The following is a 12395-nucleotide window of genomic DNA, read 5'->3' on the forward strand; positions in this document are numbered from 1 at the left end:
GACTGCAGACGTCAAAAAAACATAAATAAAACTTAGACTCACCATGCTACATTGTGCTGAGCTGGTACCTACGTCAAGTGCCACTGCCTCACTCACCACTCACCAAAACCAACTCTCCCCCCAGAACTTAGTGTTAGGCATGGATGGACACTTTCTGACACAACATTTTGTATTGGAAAGCAAAACAACCACTTACTGATCCCAAATTATTGCAACCCCCCAAACTCAGGGGTTGTAATATGTCAGAACAACCAGGAGGTATAGTTTGGGAGAGAGGTGTGACTCATGCCGAAGCATGCAGAGAAACACCAGCAAGTGTGTCACTGACTTTATTACTTTGAAGGTACACAGCGGGTCTTCTACTGAACTCAGAGATGGTGCCGCACAGTGTGCATGAGTGGGTCAGCGCCAATGCCAGTGCCAGAATCTGCAGCATTGGCCTTCTGGTCATCCAGCCTTGCAGATGTAACACTCCTATTCATGCCACAGCTAAATGGCCATCACATCCTTAAGCTGTGCCCGTTGCCCTTAACATGGCTGACTGCTCCCTCAAGTGCCACTTGTGGGCCCCATGTAGAGTGCCAAAGGGAAGAAAGTGACCACCATCATTGTAGTGAGCCTTAGAAGCTCAAACCATCTACCCAGGTCAGCTCAGTCAGTGACCGCAGACATACAGGAAGTCGTGCGTTCACTCCCTAGCCTAATCCCTGCCAATGGTAGCTTGCAGTCCAGTGGACGAGGTCACCCAGAGAGTAGAGGCCAACAGCCCTCTTGCTCCTCTTGCCGCTGTGGCTCCAAGGTGATGCAGCAGAGGTTGGAGGTACTTTCAGTGGACTGGTTGGTCAACAATATATCATCAAAAGTTCATTGTGGTTGGCCTGCAACTTCAACAATTATCATTCTGTCCAGTTCTAGACATGGACAGAATGTTGACACAACTGTCTCCTTTGAGCCTCCACACTCAGTTATTTATATGTCTTTTTCCTATATGGAGGGGAAATGTGGAGTGCTCTTTAATAATTACAATGTCAGTTTTCCTCGGTCCACTTCAGCTCCTACACACAGGTTGCTAGGCACTGTTGTAACAGCAATGTATGGGTTCTTCACAGCATGTCAGTATCTTGTGCTACCCTGATTACTTCACACTTGTATGCAGTGCCTGCTGGGCCATGCCTTCCCACCTGCGAGCGATGTCACAAACCTGCCTTGCAGAATCATTTGCTAAATATCAACATTGCCCACACCTACCACCCAATGTGCCAATCAGTCCCTTAACTACTACCTTCCAGCCATAGATGCACAAAATTTACAAGTGTTCCCCAAATCACAAAGAAGTAATCTGCTGCTTCTGACTGCTAATGTACAACCTTGATTCATTTCTCTTTCTTGATGGCTCTCCTTTATGGTGGGATTTACAGAACACAGTGTATGAATTAACACATTGACTGTCAACACATAGTGGTGGATGTTTCACTGCCAGATCAAGGCAGCCACAGCACCAGGTGTGAGGCTTTGCTGTGGCTGCCGGTGGACAAATTGTGTCAAGTGTAAGGTTCTGCTGTAGCTGGCCATGGCCTTGTGGCAGTCAATATAGTAATGAAGTAATGAAAATTAATTAAAGATTGAAATCTAGCTTCCATATTCTGAGTAGAAGCTTTATCACTCAATAGAGCCACAATGCATAGCTTGACAAGTTTTATTTTGTATGCAGTATATTAAACACTTTACTGGATGATTGTTATTTGTTTCTGTTGGCCACAATCTTATTCAGTCAGTTAAAAATGAGTTAATAGAGTATAGCTTCAGCAGTTGGTGAGGAAGTTGATCACTTCTTTCCCAGCATAGTTTCTAGACTTTAATTTTCTCTTTCGTTTAGAGTTTTTAAATACAATTTTAACTGAAAAAGTATTATAATTATTTTAAGTTTCATCATTTAAAAAAAGTCTGTATGGTTATATTTTTCAGGAGCAAATGTACATACAATAGAAACAACTCATGGAAAGACATTCACTTTAAAAGAGATTGAAGATGCATTACAAAAGTATAAGCCACAGATATTTTTCATAGTGCAAGCAGAGAGTACAACTGGAGTTTTTCAAGATGTGCAGCATATTGGACCACTGTGTCATAAGTATGTATTTGCTAAACAATTTTTTTTCTTCTAATGTGTGAAATGCATCAGATTGAAATTAAGAAAAGTACAGCTCTACTTTATTATCAGTATTACTGCTACACAATAGCTGTATTGTTCTCACTGCTGACTGTAGCTCTTATGAATGTATTTCATTGATTTTTCTTTGTTTGTATTTTTAAAAAATTAGATAAATAGATTCATTAACAGTTGAAGTTCATGTATAATTTAGTTCTGAAAAAGAGTGAGTTTTATTTCAAAGCAAACAGTTATCATAATTTGCCTCTTGGTTAGTGTAAACAATTTAGTTTTGACAAAGAGTGAGTTTTATTTTTGAAGCAAACCATTATTATTATTTGCCACTTGGTTAGTCTAAATTGTATCACAGAAATTTTATTTGACTTAAACTATAAAGGCACTTCATAGTTTACTGGTATATCTTAAACTAATGTCCAAAAATAGACTGAGCACAAGCACTAGACATTACTGCCATGAGCATGGCAGTATCTTCCAGATATAACTGCTGCTTCAGTTTCATTCCCAGCCAATAAGTGATGTTAAATTTGGCACTATAGGGCTCATCTTCATAACCTTTGATCTTCTTACCAATGGAAAAATAAATTTAAAATTTCTTTGTGAAAGGGTGGATCAAAATAAACTTTTCAAAATTATGAAATAACATTAGGGTTTAATACAATGTTAATGACTGAGTCATTGGAGACAGATTACAAGCTTTAATTGGAAAAGAATGTGGAAGGGAGACAAAAGTGCAGTTTCTCTTGGTATAGATGTACTAATTACTGAAAATTAAGGAACCTCAAATCTGGATGGCGAGATAGGATTTGAGCATTTTTCTTCCTGAATGTAATTTCGGTTCCTTAACTGCCATGTCACTTTCATTATTATTCTCCTGGTGCTATATTATAACAGCCATTGTATTATATGAAACTATATTAAAGAGAGCACCACCCCAGATAAATCTATCATCAGCTTTTAACAACTCTTGGAGTGGCCTGGCTCTGATACAAAAGTCTTTGATAAAATGATGGTAATAAGAACATAATCCAAGGAAGCCTCTCACATCTCTAATACTTTTAGGAATAGGAAATTCCGTTATAGATCTCACCTTTCCTGGATCTGGCTGCACACCATCGTTTGACACAAGGTGTCGAAGTATTTTGATTTCTTTTGCTCCAAAGAGACATTTTCTTGAATTAAGTTTCAGTCCGCATTATTGGAGACATTTAAGAATGGCCCTAAGTCTTTTTATACGTTCATCAAATGTCTCTGAGAATACTATAATGTCATCTAAATAAGAAAGACACATTGTCCACTTCAGGTGCCTTAGAAGATTATCCATCATCCGTTCAAAAGTTGCTGGTGCATTACACAAACCAAACGGCATTACCTTAAACTCATACAGGCCCTCAGGGGTGATGAATTCAGTTTTCTAATGATCAGCCTCATCTACTTCAATTTGCCAGTATCCCAAGTACATGTCCATGGTTGAGAAAAACTTAGCCCCCTTCAGACAATCTAGTGTATCATCAATTCATGGAAAAGGGTAAATGTCCTTTTTAGTTATCTTATTAAGCTTCCTCAAATCAACACAAAAGTGCCAACTGCCATCCTTCTTCCTGACAAGAATCACTGGTGACGACCATGGGCTCTGCAAAGGCAGAATGATGTCATTCTTCATCATTTTCTCTACCTTGTCACGAATTATTTGATGTTCTGTTGCTGACACACGGTATGCTGTCTTGCTTATTGGTTGATGGTCTCCACTGCTAGTCTGGTGCTTCACCATAAATTTCTCTAATTTGCTCTTCACCTGTGGATTGAAGCATTCAGAGAACTCTTGAAGAATGGCAAGTAGCTTCCTCTGTTGTTCCTTATTGATATCTGGTGATAATTGAGCTAGAAGATCTCGTCTCATAGTGTTAGCACTAATTTCATCCACAGACTTGGCATGAGAGGTTTCCATTATTCTCAGCTGTTATGTAAAATAACGACTCAGTGTTTGCTATGCACATGGATCTTGGAAGGATCTGCAGTTCTTGGTGACAGTTAACTATCCACAATTCACTGAATACATTCTTAAATGAGATGGCAGAGGCTGGGATGACCAAGTTATTCTTCAGTGGTATGCTTCTCTTACATTCCACTATGATCCATGGGTTGATGTATGGCATGACACATGACAGTTACCTTTCTAGCGCTGACTGCAGGAATGATCACTTCATCCAGCATACTCGAATGCGCATCTTCCTGTCCACAGTATCTCATCTCGTATTTCGTAGTCTTTGAGTGACCATAATGTATAATTGCCTGAGAAGCTTTCAAAAAATCCCATCCGAGAATGACACCATGACTACAATCTTGTAAGGCGATGAATTATAAATGCTGTGTATGGCCATTTATACCCACACAAATGGCACATCTTCCTGTAGGTTTTACATATTTCCCATTAACCCTCTTCAGCAGAGATGTTTTGCTGTCAACAAATATGGTTTTCTGCGACTGGCGATGGTACTTCTCCGAAATGACTGAATATGATGCTCCAGAGTCCACAAGAGCTTGAGCTGGTCAGCCATCCATGAGGATATCAACGTAGTTTCCAATCATTTTTGTAGTGATTGATGGTGGAGGATATTCCTCTTTGGTGGCCTCACTTCCGAGGAATGTTGCACCATTTAGTTTTACAAGTTGCAGTGGCTAGGTGATCGGCTGGAGCTTCTAAACGGCGGCAGAGACCTTGATCGGCGTGTTGGTGTGCCTTCTGAACTTTCTCTCTCACTATCTGATGAAGAACACTTGTGAAATCACTTTCTTCCTCCATCACAGACATCGATACAATGTTTGGAAGCCATTCAAACTTCTTGCATGTAATTCTTTTTCGATGCATTTTCTCGATATACTGGCACCATTTTATGAAGTCGTCTACTGTCAAAACCTCCTTCAAGAGTAGGGCTTGATACATGTCTTCAGCAACACCCTTCATGAGATGTGCAACCTTATCTTCCTCCTTCATACTAGGATCCACTATTTTACACAGCTCCAAGAGGTCTTGAAAGTAGGATGCTGTTGTTTCTCCTGGACGCTGTGCTCTGCACTTTAATTTATCTTCAGCCTAGCACTTCTGTCATTGTGTGTCGCCGAAATACTTGTGCAGTTCCGCCTGGAATACTTCCCAGCCTGTGAACTTGTCCTCATTGTTCTCATACCATTGCTTGGCAGTGCCCTCCAAGTAGAAAAATACATTAGCCAAACACACAGTGTCATCCCATTTGTTAAATTTGGCTATACGCTCATATACCTTCAGCCACTTGTTTGGTTGGATCTTGGCCACTGTCACCAGTGAACCCAGAAGGATGTCTCATGTGGTGGCACACAGTTGCTATCATCGTGATGTCCTCTTCCTCCTCTGTCTCTGATAGATTGCGATCTGTTGAATATAGCTCTAACTCAGGTTTCTCGCCATGTAAACGGTAGCTCTGTCGTGGCCTGATGGAAGTCACTGTGTCATTGATAATGTGTAGTATCACAAGTTCCAATACCCAGCATCTCCACCAGAATAATGTCACGTAGAAGAAGGTGTAAGTATATTAATGATGAACACTAACTTCACTTAACAATGATTTATACAGCACTGGCACATACAAGAGCACGGAGCAAACTGCCTTCGGCCAGAACACATATGGTATACATAAAGCTACAGAACATTCCAGTACAATGATTCTTGCAATTTGTGGATACTTCTAGAATATACTCGAAGCGAATATAGAAATTAAAATTTTACATTTCAGGTGAGTCTTGAACTTATGACCCTCCATGCAACAGTCTAGGATCATAACCGCTACACTACAGCAAATGTGCTACTGAGCTCCTTCTGTGACAATATATAATAGTTTAATTACTTCAAAACTAGTTTATGATATCAAAGCTTAAAGTCCTACAGCATTGCAACATCCTAGACATTATTGACCAACACAAATGTATACTCAAAGTATGGGAGTGAAAAGGCTACCTGCTCTTGTTTTTAAGTCATCTGGCTGGTTTGATGCAGCCTGACATGAATTCCTTTCCTGTGCCAACCTCTTCATCTCATAGTAGCACTTGCAACCTATGTCCTCAATTATTTGTTGGATGTATTCCAATCTCTGTCTTCCACTACAGTTTTTGCTCTTTACTGCTCCCTCTAGTACCATTGAAGTCTTTTCCTGGTGTCTTAACAAATGTCCTATCATCCTGTCTCTTCTTCTTATCAGTGTTTTCCACATATACCTTTCCTCTCCAATTGTGTGCAGAACCTCCTCATTTCTTACCTTATCAGTCCACCTAATTTTCAACATTCATCTGTAGCATGGCATTTCAAATGCTTCAGTTTCTTTTGTTCCACTTTTCCCACTACCAAACAATGCTGTGCTCCAGACATACACTCTCAGAAATTTCTTTCTCCAATTATGGCCTATGTTTGATATTAATAGAATTCTCCTGGCCAGGAATGCCCTTTTTGCCGGTGTTAGTCTGCTTTTGATGTCCTCCTTACTCCATCCATCATTGGTTATTTTGCTGTCTAGGTAGCAGAATCCCTTACCTTCATCTACTTCTTGACCATCAATCGTGATGTTAAGTTTCTTGCTGTTCTCATTTCTGCTACTCCTCATTTCTTTTGTCTTTCTTTGATTTACTCTCTATCCATATTCTGTACTAATCAGACTGTTCATTCCTTTCAGCACATCCTGTAATTCTTCTCCACTTCCACTCAGGATGGAAATGTCAAAAGAAAATCATATCATTGATATCCTTTCACCACAAACTTTAATCCCACTCCTGAACCTTTCTTTTATTTCCACCATTGTTTCTTTAATACAAAGATTGAACAATAGGGGCAAAAGACTACATCCCTGTCTTACTCCTTTTTTAATCCAAGCACTTCATTCTTGCTCATCCACTCTTACTATTCCCTCTTGGCTCTTTTACACATTGTATTTTATCCATCTCTCCCTATATCTTATTACTATTTTTCTCAGAATTCTGAACATCTTGCACCATTTTACATTGGTGAATGCTTTTTCCAGATCCATAAATCCTGTAAACATGTCTTGATTTTTCTTTAGTCTTGCTTCCATTGTCAACTGCAACATCAGAATTTCCTCTCTGGTGCATTTACCTTTCCCAAAGTCAAATAGATTGTCATCTAACTCATCCTCAATTTTCTTTTCCATTCTTCTGTATATTATTCTCGTCAGCAACTTAGATGCATGAGCTGTTAAGCTGATTGTGCAATAATTCTCAAATTTGGCAGTTCTTGCAGTCTTGGGAATAGTATGGATGATAGTTTTTTCTAAGTCATTTGGTATGTTGCCAGACTCTTACATTCTACACACCAACGTGAATAATCATTTTGTTGCCACTTCCCCCAATGATTTTAGAATTTCCGATGGAATGTTATCTATCCTTCTGCCTTATTCAATCTTAAGTTCTCCAAAGCTCCTTTAAATTCTGATTCTAATATTGGATCCCCAATCTCTTCTAAATTGACTCCTGATTCTTCTTCTATCACATTAGACAAGTTTTCCCCCTCATAGAAGCCTTCAATGTACTCTTTCCACCTATCCACTCTCTCCTCTGCATTTAACAGTAGAATTCCCATTTTACTATTAATGTAATCATCCTTGCTTTTAATTTCACTGACAGTTGTTTTGACTTTCCTTTTTGCTGAGTCAGTCCTTCCATCAGTCATTTCTTTTTCTATTTCTTCACATTTTTCACATATCCATTTCATTTCTTTTTCAATTTCTTCACATTTTTCATGCATCCATTTTACTTTAGCTTCCCTGCACTTCCTATTTATATCTTTCCTCAGTGGCTTGCATTTCTTTACTCCTGAATTTCCCTGAACATCTTTGTACTTCCTTCTTTTATCAAACAACTGAAGTATTTCATCTGTTACCCGTGGTTTCTTCACAGTTACCTTATTTGTACTTATGTTTTCCTTTCCAACTTTTGTGATTGCCCTTTTTAGAGATATCCATTCCTCTTCAATTGTGGTGCCAATTGAGCTATTCCTTATTGAGCCATTCCTTATTGTTGTATCTGTAGCCTTCGAGAACTTCAAGCATATCTTGTCATTCCTTAGTACTTCTGTATCCCACTTCTTTGCATATTCATTCTTCATGACTAATCTCTTAAATTTCAGCCCACTCTTCATCCTTACTACATTGTGATCTGAGTCTGTATCTGCTCCTGGGTATGTCTTACTATCCAGTATCTGATTTCGGAATCTCTGTCTGAACTTTATATAATCTAATTGAAATCTTCCCACGTCACCCAGCCTTTTCCAAGTATACCTCCTCTTCTTGTGGTTCTTGAACAGGGTATTCACTATTACTAGCAGAAATTTATTACAGAACTCAATTAGTGTTTCTTCTCTCTCATTCCTTGTCCCAAGCCCATATTCCCCTGTAACTAATTCTTCTGCTTCTTCCCCTACAACTGCATTCCAGCCACCATGACTATTAGCCACAACTTGTAGAACATTATCCTTTCATTTGTTATTCAATCTTTTTCTCATGGTTATCTCCCAATGGAGAGATCATAAAGACACTTCTTCAATTACAGGCCACATGCCCTGGGAATACACATCAAGTGCCAGCCACTGCATGAGAAACACTCCTGTGTGACCAAGGCCTTAGTGTGACAAATTCTAGAGTATTGTTCCTGTTTTTGGAGTCCTTATGAAGTAGGCATGGTGACAGATATTGAACAAACTCAGAGATGAACTCCTAGGATCATACCATGTTTGTTAGCCCATACGAAAATCCAACACAAATGATCGGGGAACTTAACTGGGAATCGATGGAAGAATGATGACATAATTCTTGAAAAATCCTGTGGGATGACTTTAGGAGACTTGTATTTGAAGCACTCTCCCTTCCCTCCAAAGTACACCAAAAAGGGACCATAATACTGAGGTGCATTGACTGTGATGGCAAGGGCGGTGCATCAATACATTCAGCACAAAACCTGTCCTGAATGATGTGAGCTGTGTGAACAAGGGTTCTGTCATCTTGGAACACAACATCACCATTGAGGAACAAACATAGTACCATAGGATGGGCCTGATCAGCTGAAATTGTCACATAATTGTCAGGGCTCAAACCATCACCAAACCTCAACCATGTTTCATTCTTGGTATGTTAACTTGGCTAGAAGCTGGAAACAGTGTAAAACATGACTCACCTGACCAAATGACTTTGTTTCATTGCTCCATACTCCAGGTTTTATGGTTGTGGTACCATGTTTTTCTGTTACAGACATTTGCATCACTGATGAGTGGTTTTGAAATTCCAGCTCGCCCTATAATCCCCAGCTTATGGAGCTCCCTCATGTTGTTTTAGTGCTAGCAGGGTTCACAAATGTTTCAGTTCTGCAGTGTCTTTTGCAGTTGTCGTCCCCTTATTTTCAGTCCAGTCCTCTTCCTTTTCAGTGACTGTCTGTCACAATCAATCAACAAACACTCTTGTCTCTCTTGCAACTTAGCAGTTGCTGATTTTCTGCTTTCCATGTATGTGGGATAAATCTTTGATAAGTCCCTCTTGAAACACTATACATCTACATCCACATTTACATTTATATTCCAAAAGCCACCAAACAGTGTGTGGCGGAAGGCACTTTACGTGCCACTGTCATTACCTCCATTTCCTGTTCCAGTCGCATATGGTTAGCGGGAAGAATGACTGCGGGAAAGCCTTCGTGCATGCTTTAATCTCTCTAATTTTACATTCATGATCTCCTTTGGAGGTATAAGTAGGGGGAAGCAATATATTCGATACCTCATCCAGAAACAAATCCTCTCGAAACCTGGACAGCAAGCTACACCGCAATGCAGAGCGCCTCTCTTGCAGAGTCTGCCACTTGAGTCTGCTAAACATCTCCATAAAGCTATCACACTTACCAAATAACCTTGTGACAAAATGCGCCGCTCTTCTTTGGATCTTCTCTATCTCCTCTGTCAGCCTGACCTGGTATGGATCCCACACTGATGAGCAATACTCAAGAATAGGTCAAACGAGTGTTTTGTAAGCCACTTCCTTTGTTGATGGACTACATTTTCTAAGGACTCTCCCAATGAATCTCAACCTGGCACCCACCTTACTAACAATTAATTTTATATGATCATTCCATTTCAAATCATTATGTACGCATACTCCCAGATATGTTACAGAAATCACTGCTACCAGTGTTTGTTCTGCTATCATATAATCATACAATAAAGGATCCTTCTTTCTATGTATTCGCAATACATTACGTGTTGGTTACCTTGGTTATGAATGCTCCCATCATGTGAGCACCAAGAATTAGTGCAGGTTCAAATTCACTTAGCTCCAACATAATGCCCTTGCAGCTGAACAGAATAGTGTTCTGACCATAACTGACATTTTAACATATTGAGCATGTTGCACAGGTGTTGTTCATGCTAAGATACAACAGTGCAACCCCCAGGCTTGGTTAGCATCAGAATTTATGTGCAAGCATGCATTTCTTGTGGTCTTTCCATATTTTTGTCCTGAAATGTATATCTTGCACAGGGATCTAGAGAATAAGGTAAAAGATATTAGGGCACATAAAGAGGTATAAAAAACAATAACTTTCACCCACATTATACATGAATGGAATACAATGTAAAATCAATCAAACTGGTACAATGGACCTTATTCTATGCACTGTACAGTGTCTTGCAGAGTGTCCATGTAGATATAGAAATATTCACCTACCAATTTTTGTTCCTTTTCTGTCACTGACACATTCTGTACAATTAGAATTATGGCCATTAATTAAACAGTTATAACAGTTTTAATTAATGTTCTTTCATCTAAATTATGACTGTATTATTCAACTATCTTTTGCTTCCCATATTTTTGAAACAAAAATTGCTATGTATTTCTCAGATTCAACTACATTTCGCTTCCCATATTTTACAAACAAAAATATCTATTTATTTCTCAGATTCTTTGAGTTTGTGTGAATCAAAGCTGCTTGACCATGAAGTGAGTACCTACCTAATTTTCTGAAGACTTGTAAAAGAATTTGTAAAGAACTGAAATTAAAAAATTAAAACACATTTTTTTCAACAGTACATACAAGTAACAAATACATTACAGTGAAAGTTCCTAAATTATTGTGAAGAACTCTTATTCACCATCCCACAAGGAAGGTTTTCTACTTTAATCTAAATGTGGTATACTATTTAAATTTTACAGTTCTATATTGGAATCTTACTGAAAGCATAACTTGTAGAATTAGGTGTCATTTTATGTCCATTGTTTGTGAAAGTCTTAGACATATGCAAAACATTTTTTTTTTGTCTTATAGTTATATATTTTGTAGATTTATTAGCAGGGGTGTGCTTATAGCTTCATAATGTACTTACTTCTCAATGGAAAGTAGTTTCTTAGTTGTCAGTAGAGTATGAATAAAACTGGTTTATTTTTGCACAAGTCTGTAACTCATTCCTCTACTAACTTCAGCATATAAACATGACTCTTAAGCCCCTTTTTGTAATTTTGTTGATGTTCATTAAAATTTTCTGAGCCATGAATAAAGCAAAACATTGTGCCATTTATTTATTTCTTGAATCTTTTCTTACTGAGTTCCTATTTAGCAAATATTTTCATAATACACTGCACAATATACACTTTCACTTGACATTTTTGTTGTTGTTGTTTCAGTTATGTCTCACAGTTATTTTAGTGCAGTTTTCCATTCATGTTCCTCTTCATTTTAACATAACTTTTGCATCATACATTAGAAGTGATATGTTTTAGATACTTACAACTATTTCTGCCACAGTAATTCTAACTTCCACCATCCCCATAAGTACATTTTGCAGTAACTATTCATGCTGTAATGTGGCCCAATCATTCACTCCCTTTGATATATCATGTTATTTGTTAGGCACGATTTATCACTGACTCATTACAGAACATATTCATTCCTTACTCAGTTTGTCTGCCTGGTCATCAATAGTCTCTCATAAAACCACATTCCGAAGACTATTAGTTGTGTCATCCCTGTCTTCCCACTTATCTTCTTTATGCACCCTTACAAAGCTATGCTTATTTTGTTTTATTTATTTCTTACACCATGGATCCAACTGCAAGAAATTCACAGGGATGTAGTGTGTGTAAATTTTTACATTGTCAATGACAAGTACTTATACACTATGTTTACAAGTAAAGATTAGAAAGTTACATAACTA

At 38.4% G+C, this 12395-nt stretch overlaps 1 protein-coding gene across 1 annotated transcript in view; it reads left to right on the forward strand.

Annotated features, from left to right (window-relative positions):
- The window catches only part of LOC124605510 (alanine--glyoxylate aminotransferase-like), a 115859-nt gene that overhangs the window by 64766 nt on the left and 38698 nt on the right, over window positions 1-12395 (forward strand). Inside the window, exon 3 of the mRNA XM_047137247.1 lies at window positions 1966-2131. Coding sequence (XP_046993203.1) covers window positions 1966-2131 — 166 coding nt within the window. The remainder of the gene's footprint in view (window positions 1-1965; window positions 2132-12395) is intronic.

Source organism: Schistocerca americana, chromosome 3 (assembly GCF_021461395.2).
Source record: "Schistocerca americana isolate TAMUIC-IGC-003095 chromosome 3, iqSchAmer2.1, whole genome shotgun sequence".
In the NCBI taxonomy this organism is placed as follows: Eukaryota; Metazoa; Arthropoda; class Insecta; order Orthoptera; family Acrididae; genus Schistocerca; species Schistocerca americana.